The following is an 18,723-nucleotide window of genomic DNA, read 5'->3' as shown; positions in this document are numbered from 1 at the left end:
TCTTAGCCCAGTCAGCAGCTAATTAGCATCCTGAAAGGAAACATGAAACAGCTCTACTACACAGTGAAAGGGAATGCCCCCAGAGTTTCCAAATATAATTGTGTTTGCAGGTTTGTCTTGGGTTTTGATATTGTTTTCAGATATTGTTTTTCTACGGCAAAGTTGTTTCAGAACAAACTTCATTAATTTTGCACTGAGAAATACCTCACAGACATGTTTATCTTTAATTACAGTAATTTCTTGCTCAGACTGATGCTTTCTCTAAATGGCAAATTCATACTTTGAGTGACAAGTGATTTTGAGTAATTTGAGTGTTTGCAATAGTCTTCTCACATTTCCTGCACAGCTTTGTTTTCCCATTTGTCTTATCTCATCTGTCCTATCTACAAAAGGAAACAGAAAGTAGATTAAGGATTTCAGCTTCAACTTTTTTTCCTTTTCATAAAAAATATTGCTTATGAATATTGTGGATCTGGGGAGTTACACTTCAGAACTTCACACAAATGCTTTGAGGAAAGACACCACCACAGCCTCCTGTGAGATTCCAGACTATCGAATCTATGATAGCAACATAAGTAAATAAAATTCCTCCTAATACTTTATAAATTTCACAAAAACCAGGTGTGCACAGGGTTGAACAGTCAATTGGTGTGCAACACTGACACTCTAATTAAGCGAATTTCCATCAGAGTCAAAATGGCAGCATCATCCAAAAACCAGCAGGTTGATGGCAGGTATTGATGACTGACAGGTATTGATGACTGACAGGTATTGATGACAGGTGTCATCTCACTGAGGGAAAAGATCATCCTGGTTGTCACCATGATGTGATTCCCTGCTGCATGGAACAGGCTGCCCAGGAAGGGATGCTCCACAGGGGACACCCATCACAATCTTTCCTGCTGCTCACGAGAGACTTGCTCTATCTGCCTGTTTTTCCCTAAGGCAATATGGACATAGTTGTAGGTCATCAGCTATGTGTCCCTGGAATAAAAAAGGGTTTGTGCATATCTGGCTGCCTTTGTGTTCTCTGGTTTGTTATACCAGTCCCTAAAGTACCTGTTTTATTTATTCTTCATCTGCTCCTTAGGAGACATTGTCTGCTTCACGTTTTCAGCAGAATGGTCTGGAAAAAGAAAAACACTCTAGTACTGATTTATACTAAGAGGTCACACTCAGGAAGGTAAATTCACATTTCCTCTAGTTCTAAACCCAAGCAGAAATGGCACATGGTGGCAATGAAGTCAGAAGACACAGTAGCCACAAGTGCTGCCCTACTGCTATTAGACAACATAAAACCAAGACTTTTAGTATTTGTATGATCAGAATGATGATTTGACATGGAAACAAATTTATTGATTTTTATAAAATGTGCCCTCTGTGGAATCTTTTAAAATATGGAATTTGGCTCCTTTTTGTGGCAATGACCTTTTGGGGTGAGTGCCTTGGTTGATATTTCCTATAAACTCCAGAAAGTCATCATTGCAATGATTTGTTTTGGGTTTTTTTTTTCCTTTTTCTCCTAGGTCACTCTCAAATTTATCACCTCCAACTTTAACATTTAGGTCCAAAAGATAATGGTAATAAAGACAACAGAGTGTGGGGAGTTTGCTCAGCTGTTTATCTTGTTGTTCCTTTTTTTAAACTAAGTGGAGGAAGGGAAAGATAAAAGGAAGAAAAAAATCAGTTATTTTTTCTCTCTTGTGAATGCAGCCATGGGAAACTCTGCTCCACAGGTCGTGAGACTTAAATTACAAAGGCTGAAGGCTGGTTTCAGTCACCTCACATCAGAGCACATGTCTGCACTTTTAAATTTATATTCTCCCCTCAGTTTACAGAAGGCTGCCTGAGATCAACAGCATCTTTTGATCTCCCTGAAAGTCACCTGTCTCTAGGCAGGGACACCACACATGCAGAGTCATCTCTGTTCTTCCCCAGCATCCTGCTGTTTTAGTCTTTCAGTTGTTTCCAATACATCTTTTAGAGACACACACAAACATGCTCTTCCCAGCCAGCTCTGCAAGCTGTCCTACCTGGAAAGCACAGAATGTCTCTCTGAAATGGCTTTTTAACAAGTATCACAAGGATGCAAAATTACCTAAAAACGATGCCCTAGATGGTCAGATGGAGCTGCCCACAACAGGCACCTGGAGCTGACATACAACTGCCTCAAGCTAGGGAAAGCAAATTTGAGAATAAAGCATCTCTTGGAGAGCAATTGCCTGTGTGTGCTCCCACTGTGAGAGATTCACATTTGTGAAAAGCAAAATCTTGGCAGGCAACCCCTTGATGTGCAGAAATTTGCAAATCGTTTCAGTCTAAGCAATTTTCCCATCCTTACCAGAGAGCACTAAGGCTGCAATTGTACCCTGATAATCATAGCTACTGAATTCTAAGCAAAATGAAATTTCAGCACAGAGTCAACACTGCTAAATCCTAAAATGCTTAAGAGAAATGGCATTTAATTAAAATATCCAGAACTTTTGTCATTATTGCATCAAATTTTGCATACTAGAAACTTGAACCCAGGGTTTATGGAAGTTTTAAACAGGAATTAAACAACATGAACATCTGGCATTATTCTGATAAAACTGTAGAACATAGCAGTGCCCCTCACTATAATGTGAGATTTAGATAAGTGATACTACATACCCTTCACTTTCATATTTCTCTTTACATATCTCACTGGTTAAGAAAAAAAAACAACTTGCCCAGTAATAAAGGTAAAAAGAAGGTTTAAATGTCAATATTTTCTCACAATAAGCTCAATCATTCAGCACATTTCTAGCACTCACCAGAAACATCTGGTCTCACAAACAGTGAGAAGTGAATGAGTTGGATCATGAGTTTATCCCAGCATAGTAAAACCTCTGATCTAATCATGACAGTAAGATCAAAATGAGAAAAAAAAAATCACAGCAGAATAACAAACTAGAGCATGTTGTGAGAGAGTCTGAACTGGCTTAGTGACCTAAGAGAATTGCTAATTTATTAGGTAAAATTTCCTTGCCTCTGACAGCACAAGTTACTCCCAGCCTCTTTCTAGGACTTAGAAAGAAATAGGGAAAGAGCAAGGTATGAGTAACACAAACTCAAATGAGTTACACAAACTTACAGGCACATGATAGCACACCTCGTGGCAGTCTCAAACACCAGATCAAATCCTAGACACTGATATGAATTTGAGTAATCAAATCACCTGAAAATCCTGTCTGTATGAACAAACTGCTTCATGTAACCAATATAAACACATTCCTGCAAGACTGAGGTGGAGATTTTCCTATTTTCAAACTAATCCTAAAATTTCAATAGAAAGCACTGCTCTCTTGAGTTGTTCACTTTCTGCAGAATGGAAATTAGAGTAGTTTTGGATTAATTTTGTAGTATTGAGTTTGTCAGGTGAGCAACACAACCACAGATTTCAAGTATGAAGAAGAGCCCAATGGAATGCAAACGGCTTACTCAAAATCTGAATGGAGCTTCAGCTTTTTGCATGAGATGATCGGGTTCACAGAGGGTCCACAGACCTCTGTAAGTCTCCAAAAAACAAACAAACAAACCAACAAAAAAACCCCAAACCAAACAAAAAATGTAGATCCAGTAAGTTAACACAGTTAAATTGTTCTTTTTTCCATCTTAGATTTCTGGAATCTTGAACCCTTTTATAAGAAATGCTTCTCCTACCCACTCTCTACTTCTAATGGTTTTCCCACAAAGTGCTACCCACCATCTCCTATTTTTTTTTTTCCTTATAATTTAAGTGTTTTCCAAATTTTTAGTCAACAGTAACATTATGGAAGATAAGCAACTAATGATCAATTTTTAAAAGATTACAGGGCTTAAGCCTTAGAGACAGGACACAATAGCAGCAGTACATAATTTTATCTGTGAGGCACCCATTTTCTATCATTAAACTCCACTATATAAAAGGAAAAAGTACAGTACTCTAAGCACAGTTATTTCAGCAAACAAAACACTCAAGGATTTTTAAGGTGCAAAAAAAAAATAAATTGCAAAATCATACACCATAAGGCTCTAACCATGCTAGAAAAATGAAACCAAAGCCTTTTGGAATATTGTTTTAGTTGAGGAGTGGTAGCTGTAGGATGTCTGAATGCACACAGGCACCAGCTTCCTGATGATTAGCACAGTTTCATTGACAGGCTCTGCTGCAGAATCACAAAGCAAACATAAATTGCAGCAAATTAGCAGAAGATTTTTTGGGTTTTTTTTTCCTTTCAAGAAGAAAGTTTAATGGATGTTTTGCCTGAGGAGCTGATTTCAATGGCATCTCAGCAGACGAGGCTGCGCTGCCAGGAACCACAGGAGCGTACAGTAAATTTAATAATGGCCCCATGCCACAGCATGGCTCACACAGCTACACAGCAGATCCACAGTCAGGTACAGGCTCTGCACATTCAGCACAGGAAAATGAGCATTTCAGAGCCATGAGGGCCTGGGTCTCATTAGGCAGAGACAGAACTTGTGGCTGTCTACAAAGATAGCTGGCTCTTAGAAATCCGTTTTGCTTCCAATGAATTTAACACAGTTTTATCCAAAAATTCCATCGTGGTGGTATTTAGCCCCCTAAACAAAGTTAATGAAGGATGCCAAAAGGAAAAGGAGATTTGGAAATATTTGAGAAAAGATAAAAATGAAGAAAATGTATTATCAGGAGGACTTTTTACTACATCCAATTGATCACCAAAATAATCTCGCAGGACTTTTTACTACATCCGTTTGATCACCAAATTAATCTCTCCCAATTTAAACACACAAAATGGAACATCAACTTCATGTGTCAAAAATGTGAATAATAATAATAATAAAAAAAATAAACATACATATCCATGCCAGGAATATTGCTATCATAGCATGCCATTTGAGTTATAATTGGCAATATTTGCCAGTCTCCATTCTGGTGCATTTTAGTTTACTCGTGGCAAACTGACACTCAGATAGGTAGAAAAAATTATTTCCTCCTTTTAAAATCAGCAAAGATATTGCTTCCAATCTGATCTTTACAATTGACTAACCCCAGCATAAACACAGGGCAAATATCAGTACTGAAAGCATTTGCAGAGACGATGTTTAATCATGATAGCCACAATATCATTGCTTGGTTATTTTGCCATCTGCAGAATTGATAAATATGTTCTCATAAATAAATTCATTGATCTCTCTCCCAAACATTAATATGAACAGACATCATGCTACAGAAACAAATCCATTTGGGATGCTCTAAAACCTTCTGGGTAAAAGTGCACATAAAAATAGGCATTGAAGATGAATAAATATTTTGTTATTATCACCATTTTCAAGTGTATCTATCACTAATGAACTCAGATCTAAAATATCATTATATACTTGATGCTTTCCTCTAAGAAGCATGAATTATTGCTGCTAGCTGGGAGTGGACAAAAATTGGTATGTTAATGCTCACATATTCTCTACATGTCTGACACATTTTCCTTTAAAAGTTACATTCTTCAATCTGCTGGATATCACTTTCTGTACCCTACATAAAAATAGACCAGATGAAGTGTTTGTTTATTTCTGTCCCACTCATGTCCCACAGGAAAGAGCCCCAAACCCATCCTGCCTGTGCAGGCAGAGGAGCCACTGTTGGTGCTGAGCAGGAGCACACCTGAGAATCCCAGTAGTGACCCAGGCTAACAAAGCCAAAGCCAGAAAAAAGCTTTTAATCTCCTTTTTGAGTCCACACTGTCCTTGAACTGCTTTGCTGTCCTGGGGGCCCGGGGCAGAGGGGACATTTCCTGTTCTGCCAGTGCTGTTGCATTCTATCTTCTTAAGGTAATTACTCTGGCTTTTTTGAGATATACTGGATTTTGACTTAAGGCCTTTTTATGCCACTCCAAGAGGAAAAAATAATAAAGGTTTTAAAGTGCTTGAAAACAGCCTCAAGTCCAGTCATAAATAACTACAGAATTACTACCAAAATGTTTACTAAGATGAGGGAAGAGATAAATCACATTATATCTAAATGGAATAAATTTACTAATAAATAGAAGTTTTGGAGCACAGATGGCAGTAGAAATAAATGTCATTGCAAATCTTCAAATCTTTTCCTTTTAAAAGCTGATTTAAAGTGAACATAAATGATGACACAATCATATTTTAAGGACAAGTGTAGGTTAAATAATTTACATATATTAAATACCTAAGCCTTAGCAAAAAAGAAAAAAGAGGCAGCCTGGACAGGACCATTTATTCTTCATGGTCATTAGACATTTTTGTTGCTCTTGGTGGCAGAGTGGTATATGAAGCCTAATTATTATTTTATGTTACTTTCTTCAAAAGTTAAAACATATGCATATAAAGAGATGTAGGATTTTAGGACGGGATTTAGGGTACTAAAAGCACAGGCAATGTGCAGTGGATTACCATGGCTCTCCTTTGTGCCTTGGCATCGCACAGCCAAGACACAACCACAGGATCACTGCCACCTGCCAGCTCCAGGAGCCAAACCACACAACCCACGGAATAATCAAGGATGTCAGGATTAAAAAACAGATGAAGCTTAATTCCTAAAGGTCTTCAGAGACCTCTGGGCTGTGTGTTACTCCTTTTATCAATCTGACTTGCCCACAGAGATGAAGGCTCTTCCCAGCCAAACAAGTCAATCTAAGGAAATGCCTGGATTTTCACACAACTGAACACGTGCAATGTGCAACTCGTATTAAACCTCACCTTTGGATTTAGAGCTTTTTCATCCTGAAGGAAGAAAAAGGAAATATATAGATTGTTCACACTGTCAACAACCCCAGAAACGCAGATAAGAATTTCACATTAGGAGGACATCTTAAGTCAGAAGTCACAAATTTTTTTTCTAAATGTTGTTATTGGGCCATGGTTACTGGGTCCCTCCCATTTTATTAAAAAAAAAAAGGGGCACAAAAAAAACCCAACCCAACCAGCTATATGCTAATAGAGTGATGGAAAAAAAAGATTTATTCAGAATCATTTAACAATGGTACGAAGGAATGATTTTCATTGTCTCTGAGAGTAGATTAATCTGGAAGCTCATGTCTTCGTATAAGACTGCTTTTATAATTCTGTAAGGCTTCACATTCTTACTCCCATAAACATACATATTAGAATTAATTTCAGAATATTCACAAGAGGGAATAGCATTTACCAACACAGAGGTGCTTCTCAATGATCCATGTTTCAGTTTAAATAAACTTGAGCATGAACAAGGGCTTGTGTAGAGTTATCCTATGGAGTTCAGTTTCAATAAACTTAAGTATGAACAAGGGCTTGTGTAGAGTTATCCTATGAGTTCCTTCCCCATACTTTCTATTATTCTTAAAAATTAGAAGGCTTTATGCCCTTAATACTTAAGATCACTTAGCACTTTGCTTCAAACTACACAGAATTGCCCAAAATTTATCAGCTGAGGCTGTACAACTGCCAACAACTCTATGCCAGGCTATGATTCCCTACAGCCTTCCACATTCTTACTCCTTCTTGCTTAAGTTGTCCAGTTTTAAAAGCTTTTTAGCACACAACTCCACCAACATTTACACATCAATATCCTCATATGGCACAAACTGAGCAAAATTAACCTCTGTTCCCAGCATGCCCTCTCCATACTAAACACTTCTGGCACATCAAGCAGAAGATGTAGCTACCCAAGAACTTGGCTTAGCATTCAGAGCTGGCCCAAGAAGTTTCTGGGTCTGAAATTTGCTCCAAATTTGTCCCCCCTCAAGCCACCACAGTTGTGCTGGTGAGGCTGAATGACACGATGTGACTTAAAAATACATTTGCCATCACACATCCACCAACACCCTCATTTAGGAAGGTACATGGAACAAAAAGTTTATGGAAACAGAAAAAAAAAGAAAAAAAAAGGAACAGAATTGTTAGTCTTAAAGAGCTTCTATGTAGGGCTACATAATAAGGCAGCTAGGGGAATTTAATGTTTCTACTTAAGATGATGTTGCTGCTCTAAATGTAAAGACCCATCAATTTTGATTTCAAAACTGAGATTTTCTAAATTATGTAAATACAATAATATTTTTTACAACACAACCTTAACCCTGACTTCATTCTTCCTAGAAAATTGGGCTAAGAAACAAGTTGAAGCAATTCCTTAGACAGCTTATTTTTCTTCTGATCAACCAGTTAAAAACATTATGCACTGCAGAAACAGCCAAAAGAAATATCTTATTTACATATCTGAAACTACAATACACCACATTTTTTGTTATAGGTTTATGAATCAGCTTTTCTCTGTTGCCTGGTGTACAGTATCATACACAGGAAAAGGTTAATCTTCAGAGAAAATATCATCTCTTGGCCCTGTGCATTTGTTGGAGTCACAGAAGCTTTCTTTGAAGTTGCTTGTCATCCCAGTAAAGCTGCTTTAAGTAGTTCAAATTAAATATCACCAGTATTACAGGTTGGTAGCAAGCAGAGGCAAGAAAGAGAAAAGCTTTGGGGTAGAATTTCAGGGGGAAATAGGATTATGTTTGCTCTGTAACATGTCCCCCAAATTATGATTTTAAAAGCTGTTCAGGCCTCAGTTGTACAGAAATTCAATCTACTCAGTTCTGAAAGTATCTGAACTTTATCTGACATGCCACTATTGGTCCAGCTAATTTGGAAACATTTTTCATTTATTCCTGGTAGTGCTTTCAATTACAGAGATACTATCATCTTGAATATTTCCTCCTATGAAGACTTCCCCCCAGGGTTTACAAAAGGAAACCTATTAAAATGTGTCCCCATCCTTTTAGCAGGGAAAAAAGACAAGACTGAATGAAAGAGGAAAGATTGGAGCTTAGCACTAAATCAAAATATAGCTGAGGAGCCACACTTGCCACTGGATCAGAGGAAAATTCATGACCACAATCAACCTAAGGCCAAGCTGACATGTTTTGGTGAACCAGAAAATGCAATAAAGAGGGGGGAAAAAAGGAGCATAGAAAGAATTTCAAGTAATTTCAAAATTTCTGGCTTTAATTTCAAGACTAGGTTTAGTATTTGAAGGAGAGGGAAAATTCCATGACCCTCTATATGACTTTGGATTTCCAGATATTAGAATCAAGTCATTCAGCTGGTGATTTGAGACTCAAATTGTAACTGAACTTCAGTTTGCTGCTAGAAAGCATCTGTCCTGTCTAAAAATCAGAACACTGACCTGATTAGAAGTTTTCTCAAGATTCACAGCATTTAAAAGAGAGAGAATTTTAAAACATCAAAACATTCTGTAGTGAGGACTCCCTTATATGGTGATGCAGACTCCAAGTTTGAGATGATTTGCAAATGGTATCTGTAAATATTAATGCACTTTGACATTGAATATTGCATATCATACATTTTAAGTGTCTTTTAGTGTGTGGATGTTTACAGTGAAATGATGTGCTTCTGAATATGTCTGCTTTTAATTCAAAGTGTGGCTTCATTAAAGGAGAGTGATAACGTAAAGCTTAGCAGCATGATCATTTCTTGAGAATTACCACAAAATTGACATGCATCCTTAACACAAACTTTTAATTGGGTTTGTGGGTACCAAACAGCCTCACTTCAGCTGTTCTTCACCCTCCTTTCTACAGTTCCAGCTTTCCAGCACCCAGCCTGGGTGTTGACTGCTTTTAATACAGAGTGGTTTTCCCCAGGCTAGGACTTCATTTTGCAGTTGTCTTCATTAAGCAACCAGACACTAAAAACCTCATCAGATTCCTTCAGTCCTAGGAGCATTGCTGCCATCAGTATTTTTTTCATACTGTTATTACTGACTCTGTTACCTTCTTCCATAATACCCTAGAATACCTGGTCAGAAAATGGCTACGAAGAATTCCAAACACACCATCAGTACACAAGGTTCATAAGGCTCAGTTAAAATCAAATATTGAGGGATCTTAAATGTTGCAGGTGACATTGAGAGTATAAGCACCCTTAGAGATGTATGTGTTGAGAAAAATACGGATATTTCATTTACATTAACTGCTGCTCAAGTGGAGTGGCAGGCCTAAAGTGGCCAAAACAGGTGCAATGTCTATTCTGCAGCATGGGAACAAAATCATAAAAGCTTCAAAAATTTCTGTATAATGCATCCTTTCCTGTGCCTTTAATTTGGTCTCTTCAACACAATTTACCTAGATCAGAGTCAGGGCATTTTCTTTATTCTGCTTTTAACAGAAAGGTTTTCTTTGCCTAAATCTTCTGCAGGATCTGGCTAAAATGAGCACAGAGAAGGCTGTGTCGAGAGACTGACAAAATCTCACTCTGCAATGAGCACAGGAATGCCTCATATGTGTGGAGTTACTTTGAGTGTAACCCACCTATGCAGCTGTCAAGCCAGAGCACATGCTGAGGAAGAACAGGTTGCCTTAGCAACCCCAGTCCTGTTGTGGAGACTTCAGAAAAACTGAATAATTTTATCTTTCTGAAGCACCATTGTGCCATTGTGCCTAAATACCTTACGCATTAAATAGACATTCATTACCAAGCTCTCCATACACACTTTGAGCTATTTTCATGCTATGGGCTGTAGAAGGTTCTTCTTGGGAAAGGTTTTCATCCTCTTTCTTGCCATCTGTGACCCTTGCAGCTGTCATCTATCAAAAAAAGGTAGCACTTACTCATTGCCTTTTTTTGGGTTTTTTTTGGAGATGAACAACTGACATCATTCCCTAGCTAAAACTTCTCTTCCAGCTGTGCTGTGTACAATGATTAATCTAGCTCAGAAAACAACCAGGTACAAAAAATTGATTTTAATGTATGATATTGTTAGGATGTTCAGAGCAATCTGTGAGAAGGAATAATGACTGCACTCGAGCAGGATGCTTATTATTGTGAAGAGCTTTTGGCTACCCAAATTTCGGGTCTGAACTGTACATAATATGCCATTAAATTGTAATAATTGAAAGTTCTAGAGAAAGGAATCTAACGATACCCAACAGAACAATTTTAGTTCCATGAGAATATATTTAATTAACCCTTAATCATTTTCACCTTTATGACACTGGAAACACTTCTAGGATTTGATTTACAAAATTATTATGCCATTAATAAGAGAAAGATATTATTGACATACCAAAATCCAATTTAATTACTCCCTTGATTCCTCCAGAGGCAGAGAGAAGCTTGCAATTTTCTGACACTATGTTCCATTTTTAATATTGTGAAATAAAAAAAAAAATCTCTGAGTAGGCCACAAATTTTGCATAATTGCTTCTGTCTGAGCTACAAGTATGACTATACCAATGTATTTTGGCTACCTTGAAAGTTCTTTTTTGGCTTTTCATGCATCAAGTATCCCACTTAATACTCTTTGCTATTCTTTCCAAGAAATATTCTTGCATAAAAGAATTTCTACAGTGACTGCCAAACAACTTGCTATTATTTTAAATTTTTAAAGGTATAGCTTGAAACGGTTCTAAGAAAATGGAAATTCCTGAACTATTTTAAAAATGGACAGCTCATCTAACTGACCACTCCAGAATTTTAATGTAAACAAGAAAAAAATTCTTAAACTTGTTTTCAAACTGTCAAGAATACCATGCCTGTTCACTTACATAATTAATAGACTGGTATATCTTAGCAAAAAGCTAAAATTTACATACTTCCAAATTTACATACTGCAAGACCCACATAAAAAGAGTAGAGAAAAAAAAATTAACAGAGTTGGGACAAAAAAGGCTTGAAAAAATGTTGTCATCTGTGCATCAATCTCTATAGTTCTTCCTGAAGCACCATGTGCTGCCATATAATATCACAAGAGCATAGCAGTTCAAGGTGAAATCTATCCTGATTAAGTTTCTAATAAAAAACAACAAAAAATAAGTAATCTTGGTTGACAGCCACAGGCAACCAAGATTCCTTGCACTTTTTACAGCTTTTCTAATTCCAAACACCTCAACTTCTCTGTGTTTTCAAGACGTGTGTAAAGTCCTACTTCCTTTGAACTTCATTCAAATTAGGCCACTGATATTTGTCATCAATAATTCCAGATTTTCCTTGTAGTGAGAATATCAGAAAAGATAAGCTGAGCAAATTGAGATTTCTTCAATTAGTTCATTCCACCATCTTGCCCTACACTGTAATTTTGTGCACAGCTATATTTATTTCTCATGTGTAAAGCAGGTCTCAGTGGCAAAATAATCATATGAAGTATTTAGACTGGTATGTTATCAGGGACAAATATTTTCCATTCTCAGCTACTGGAGATGAAAATCAAATATGTTTTAAAGTACACTTGAGGAATTTCCCATCCCTTTTCTTAATAGCAGGTTATATGTTTATTGGTAGCTAGGAGCTACAAAGCCTTAGCCAGGAATATGTAATATTATTTTGGAAAGTACTGCTGAGAGTGGACATTGTGGTTAGTTTAGCTTTCGGCCACTGGATTAATTAAGCTTCTTTATTTTGTATGTATCCTGCTCACAAAAGTAGCGTTAAGATAGATCTTTCATTCTAGGTGTCAAAAAAGTCCAAAAGATGCACTATCCATACTGGTTAAATCTATTAAAAAGGAGAAGGAAATCTATGCAGCAAAATGATTTAAATCCATCCTTTTAGTTATAGTAGACTGGTAATACAAAGTGAATATCACCGTGGTTTGCAATCCAGGAGAACGAAGACTTTGTGAGAGGCAAATGACTACCAAATTCTCAACACCATACAAGAGCTCAGAAGATTGTAGAAATTCAGTGGCAAATGCAAGAGAAAATAATAAATATATTTTTATATATGATAAATATAGTGTGTGATTTTTTTCAAATGTGCATGCACACATCGAAAACATGAAACAGTGCAAGCCTCAGGATATCCACATGTGCCTGTGAGCAATACTGAATTACCTGCCTTGCATCTGGGCTATTACAAACTCACTAATTACATATTCCCAAAGTATAAGGCTCCCGTCTCATTTAGTGTGAGAATGTGCTTGTTTTGATCTGACCTCTTCAGTGAAGGTGGCTGGTGTTTTTAAGGCCATTTATTTAATGCTGAATGCTGACCCAATATTTAGAAGTTTTGTGGTTCAAATTGTACCTCAGCATTGCTTAACACACTCTCCAAACACTACAGTGAAGAGAGAATTCAGTTCTTTCTCAAATTGTTATCATGTCAAATTCTCTAATATTGAATTCTCTCATAAACTTTAGCTAATGTGTTTTTACAGTGTCTTGTTTCTAATATCCTCAGTAATAGTCAGAAATCCACTGTTAAATGTGTTCAATGTGAAATATTTAGGATTTGTTTTTCTGGAAGCATAGATGTTTCAGTCCCCAGTGCAGAAAAGGGGATCATGAAAGCCAAGACTCACTTGGAGTTGAATCTGGCAAAGACAGGTAAAGTCTTAGCTGAAAGGTATATCTGTAATAAAAACAAATATCAAAAAAATCAAATGCTTTTTGTTAGGCCATGTTTATAATACTGACAGACTTCTCTATTTAAATTAGGGGTTTTGATTTTTTTCTTAATAAACAGTAAAAATAAAATAAAAGAACCTTTTAAAAAGACTTTTATACTTACAGCGGCTGAGAATGTTGAATTCCTAGCCAGGAGAGACTGCATAGTGAAGCACCAACCCTTCAGAAGTGGATTTTAGTGCAAGTGTTGACACAGTGTTAGTTATCACGAGTACAACGCCAATACATTATTCTTTTAAGGTAACAGACAGTGTTGAAACTGCCCTGTAATTTGGCACAGAACACTTCTGTACTAATGCAATATGACAATGTTATTATGCCTGCTATTTTCCATGCCATAATAGCAGTATTTGTTTCCACAAACACGCCATTACGCTCACTAATATGGCTGTACTGAAAGACTGCCCGAATAAAAACCAATGCAAACTTATAGAAAGCAGATAATATCCTATAGATTTGTTTTGCTGTGCCAGAGTAATTTTCAACCCTATTCTTATTAAAAAAAACAAAAAAATTACTTCCCTGGGAGGATACCTTTCACTACACAACTTGCTGTTAGATATGGTTACTATGTTCATGATGTATTTTCCCACTGGACGTGCATCCATTTGTAAAAACAGCCACTAATTGTCCTTTTATCCTTTTAGTACAGACTCTTTATGATACCACATGTAGGAAAAACCACTACTGCAAGATTTACATTAATCAGTTTAGCACTTCTGTCTATTATACCTAAAAAGCATTGGTGCCCCAAATCTCTAAGTGTCATACCATGTCAAAAGAAAAAATTATTAACCCCATAGCATCTTGGGGTCTAAGTTTGTCCTGCTGAGTTTATATTCCAGCAGACAGGACATTGCAGCACACTGAAAGCACCCACCTCTGCTAACATGATGGGTTAAGGTACACAGGTACTTCATACTCACTGAACTACTGATATTTGCAACCTTTTAAATTATTGTTCCTGACTACACTTTTATAACTATAGCCTTACACTTGGATGACCCAGTTCTTCTTCTGTTGGGGTGTATTCCCTTAATTTCTTCTCCTTCCCTAGCAGACACACAGAGGACACTCTTGGACTAGGAAAGAAAACGATCTGCCTTACGTGATGTTCATTATGAGAGGACTAAAAACAAAAGAAAAGTTTACATTTTAATTTCTACATATTTATCTCCAATAGTACACTGAACAGCACAGGAGTGATATGTAGTTGTTATCACAAAAATTAAAGAGATATCTTGCACAGTGAAATGTATTATGTCACTTTCCATGAAACCATTTCTTTCATTATTTCCTCCACACCTCCTCTTTTGGAAATTTAAGATGAGAATGATACAAGTGAAACATTTGCCCTGTAAAGGCCAGGAATGATGCAAGTCAGATCTTCATGCTCTATGGGAAATGCATAGAAAGCATCAGCTCAAAAGCAGCAAGGTAATTTGTGCACATTTATGCAAATTGCAGATGATAGGAAGCTGGGAGGAGTGGTTGATCAACCAGATGCCTGTGTTACCATTCAGAGGGATGCTGACAAGCTGGAGAAATGCACTGACAAGAACCTCCTAAAAATGCCAAATCCTGCACCTGGGGAGGAATAAACCCTCACATCAGGGCAAGCTAGGGCTTGACCAGCTGGAAGGCAGCTTGGCAGAGAGGGATCTGGGCATCCTGATAGTCAACAAGTTGCACGTGGGTCAGCAATGTGCTCTTGTGGCAAAAAATGCTCAACACTTGTTGCAATGTTGCAGAATGGGGGAGAGATGTGAGAGATGGTGGTAAAATGCTGCAGAAAGGTTGAGAGATGTGATCTTTCCTCTGTGAGGCAAAGAAAACAGATTTTTCTTTGTGGTTCCCAGTGACAGAACAAGAAGCAATAGGGACAAACAGAAATATATGAAATATCATTTAAACTTTAGGAAAATATTTGTACCGAGAGGGTGAATGAGCACCGTGACAGGTTTCCCAGAGTGGATATGGGGCCTTCATCTTTGCAGAGGACCCAGACAACCTGTGCAATCTGACTCTGCTCTGAACAGAGGGGTTGGACAGCTCCCCTCTCACCTTGGCAACTTTGTCACTGAAGTTTCTTATTAGATATGTCCCCTAAGAACTTGTGGAACAAAACAGAGGTGAGGTGTGATGGGTTAAATCCTGGCTGAGAACAAAACACCCACCCAGCTGAACACCCACTCCCTCTTCTCTGAGTGTTTTTTTGTTCCCTCCTCCTTCATCTGTCCAGCATTTTGGCAAGAATGGCACACTTTCTAACTGTGTTTTAATAGAGATATCATCACCTTGGGTAAGGGACTAAGTACTTCTAACTGTTCCTCTTATTACCACTGACACTTATTTTTAAGTGGTCAGTTGCTGGGGTTTGAGACTAAAAAAAATCTCTGTCTATGACATTTTGACATCTTAAGCATTCCATTTTATATAAATTTGTATATTCACATGTAAAGTGAGCCGAGGGCCTGCCTGAGTAGCAGCACTGGGTTAAATTTGAGTTTCTGTCAACCAGTGTTGCTCCACGCACAATCTGCAATGGAAAGATGCTCAGGAAGGTGCCCACATCCTTCCTGAAGGGGATGAATTTTCAGCAACAAGCAGCTGCTATTCCAGACCTGTCACTGCCAGGTTTCCTCACATGAAGGGAATTTGTCTTATTTCAGTGCCACGGAGTTTAGTCTGTGGCGTGCAGCCTGGGACACTTTTCAAAAGCTGTAGTAGCATTCCATCATTTCTCTTCCCAAACACAGCAGAGAGCAGGTCAGAGCATGCAAATGACACTGACAACATCATTTTTCCTCCTTTCTGGCACATTTGCCACTACAGAAATTCTCTCTGGTTAGACGGACTTTGCAGATTTTTTGGTATCTGAACTAATCTAAGGAGCCAAGATAAAGCAGAAACCAAATGTATTATATTTGCTAGACTCTGCATTCTATTCCAAAATTCAGTATTGAGGATAAATTTATATTTCATGCTTGTGATTAAAAAAAAAAGTTAATTTTTTTTTTTTTGGGAATAAATTAAGTATTCTTATCAATGAGCTTCTAAAAGGACTCCTGATCTTCATCAGACATGGAATATTGTGAAATATCTCAATTGTGTGCAATGTAGTCCATGATGTTACTATATAAATGAACATTCACAGGTAAATATCTTTCTTAAATAAGCTCATAATTTGCCACATTTATGCATTACCTGTCACTTGAAGAAATAATTCATAGAATATTCCAGGTCCACACAACAATTACCACTAAAAGTTATAAACTGAGTTTTTCCTTTGTCAGATGTTACATCTGCAACTTTCTATTCACAGGTTTTAGTTACTTCTGAAACAACTCAAAAGATCACAAAACAGAAATAACAGTGTAAAAGCAAAACAGAAACATTTTCCTCTTGTAGTAGGTAAGGGGATGAAACTTTAAAAATGTATGTTTAGCAATATGACTAATCATGCACATTACTAAGAAGTGCAAACTCATATACATAAAGTAAACCCAAAGTTTTGCTGAAATCATTGAAAGTTTTTCAATATCACTTTTCATTTCTACCATAAGAGCAACTGCAGATCATCCTTTCCCTAGTTTTCAAACTATAGAACTTTCATGGGAATAAATTATTAGCTTTTGCATACAGTTAATTTCCTAGCCCTGCAATAAACACAATTTGAGCCAAAAGCTTTTCAGATTATAAATATTCTGCTGGTTTTGGGTTTGTTCAAGATGGCATGCCTGGAGAACCAGACCAAGACAGAAAAATCCAGAATACTTGATCAGGCAGTTATACAACACTTCCTATTGTCAGTCTTTTTTTGTCAGATAAAAGTATACAAACAGAAATAAAAATACCTTAAAGAAATTTCATCTTCTTATGGGTATAAAAATGTGCAATTGGATGTTACAAATGTGATAAATTAAAACCAAAAGTCAGCAGCTTACTTTTATAATTTACCATGGAACATCATAGCTCTCCATTATTATTCCACCATCACTCCTGCATAATTCTATTTAGATCAATAAGGTTAGTTTGGAATAAAACTACATTATGAAGCTGGTGAATCAGGACCCTTATTTTTGACACATTTAAGCTTTTCCTGGAAGACCAGATGGTTGCTGCGTGTTATTCAGATGAAATCTAAAAGAACTAAAATACTCAGCATGCTTTTATTATTGGCATATTTAGTGTGTCACCTAAAGAAATCCACAAAGGGAGATAATAAGCCTTCTCAACTGTTTCACAGTAATTATAGCCCTTGTGATAGCGCTACATTAAGGTAACAAAATGTAAAACTTGTTTTCAATGAGGAAAAGAATAATCCATTTGAAATATTTATGCAGGGAAGGGACTGCATTAAACAGGTAACCATCAGTATGTTACACTTGGAATCAAATGCAACAAAACCAAGTTCTGCCTGTGTTTGATACTCCTCATTGTCCAAAATTTATAAAGCATATTCTTTGTTCTTACCACAAGCCCTACAGATTTTCACAGGGCTTATCAGTCCTGTTAAATATCTAATATCAAAACAACATAAAGCTTCAGGCACTTGCTTCAAACGTTGCCTCAGGTTTGCAGAGGGACATTTTTCCATGCACTTACGGTCATTGCACAGCGGCCCGCTGAAGGAGGTCATGCTGCAGTCACAGCTGAACCCATCCCACTGCTGAAGGCACACGCCCTGGTTTGCACAGGAATCCTCTTGGCACGTGGTGCTGGGGCCTGGTGGGAACACACAGAAAAGGAACTTGCACTTGGTCTCCCAAAGAAAGGCACCTCCCAGTGCGTCGCATGGAGGGGCTGCCAACGTCTCAGATCAAATGAGCAAAGAGTTACCGAGTCAAACGCACGTAAACTCGCTGGTTTTGGAGCAGCAGGTAACATTAAAACGGGGAGGGGGGGGGTTTGCTTTAGTTGTAAGATCACTATGTCAAACACATAAGATTGCACAAAACAGAAGCAGAATTATTCCAGGTACATTGGGAATTTGGGTACATTTGTTGTCAGGTATTTGTTAATCTCGTGTCAGACCATTAACTGGCTAAACATTGTCTAAAAACGTCATTATTTCTTCCTGTAAATACATTTCAAACAGCAAAGCCAGATGCCACAGGAATCAAAACTCTGGGATATGAAGGACTGGATAATGAAATAGAAAAATGAAACAAGTTTTGAGAAATAATAAAACGAAGCTACGCTATTACAATTATTGTAATCCCACAAATTATTTTAAATGATTTAGGTCTGAAATTCAGAGCAGTTTGGGATTCTTAGGCTGGAATGCTGACAAGAACCGATTCACATGCTTTAG

The 18,723-nt window shown here is 37.3% G+C and overlaps 1 protein-coding gene across 15 annotated transcripts in view; it reads right to left on the bottom strand.

The window, feature by feature from the left end:
- The window catches only part of NRXN1 (neurexin 1), a 682,260-nt gene that overhangs the window by 320,276 nt on the left and 343,261 nt on the right, over nucleotides 1-18,723 (bottom strand). For all 15 annotated transcript variants that reach the window (XM_059468828.1, XM_059468830.1, XM_059468835.1 and 12 more), the window contains one exon: nucleotides 18,015-18,134. In XM_059468828.1, the coding sequence (XP_059324811.1) occupies nucleotides 18,015-18,134 (120 nt within the window). The remainder of the gene's footprint in view (nucleotides 1-18,014; nucleotides 18,135-18,723) is intronic.

Source organism: Ammospiza nelsoni, chromosome 3 (genome assembly GCF_027579445.1).
Source record: "Ammospiza nelsoni isolate bAmmNel1 chromosome 3, bAmmNel1.pri, whole genome shotgun sequence".
Classification (NCBI taxonomy): domain Eukaryota; kingdom Metazoa; phylum Chordata; class Aves; order Passeriformes; family Passerellidae; genus Ammospiza; species Ammospiza nelsoni.
This window is presented reverse-complemented; position numbering and strand designations above follow the sequence as displayed.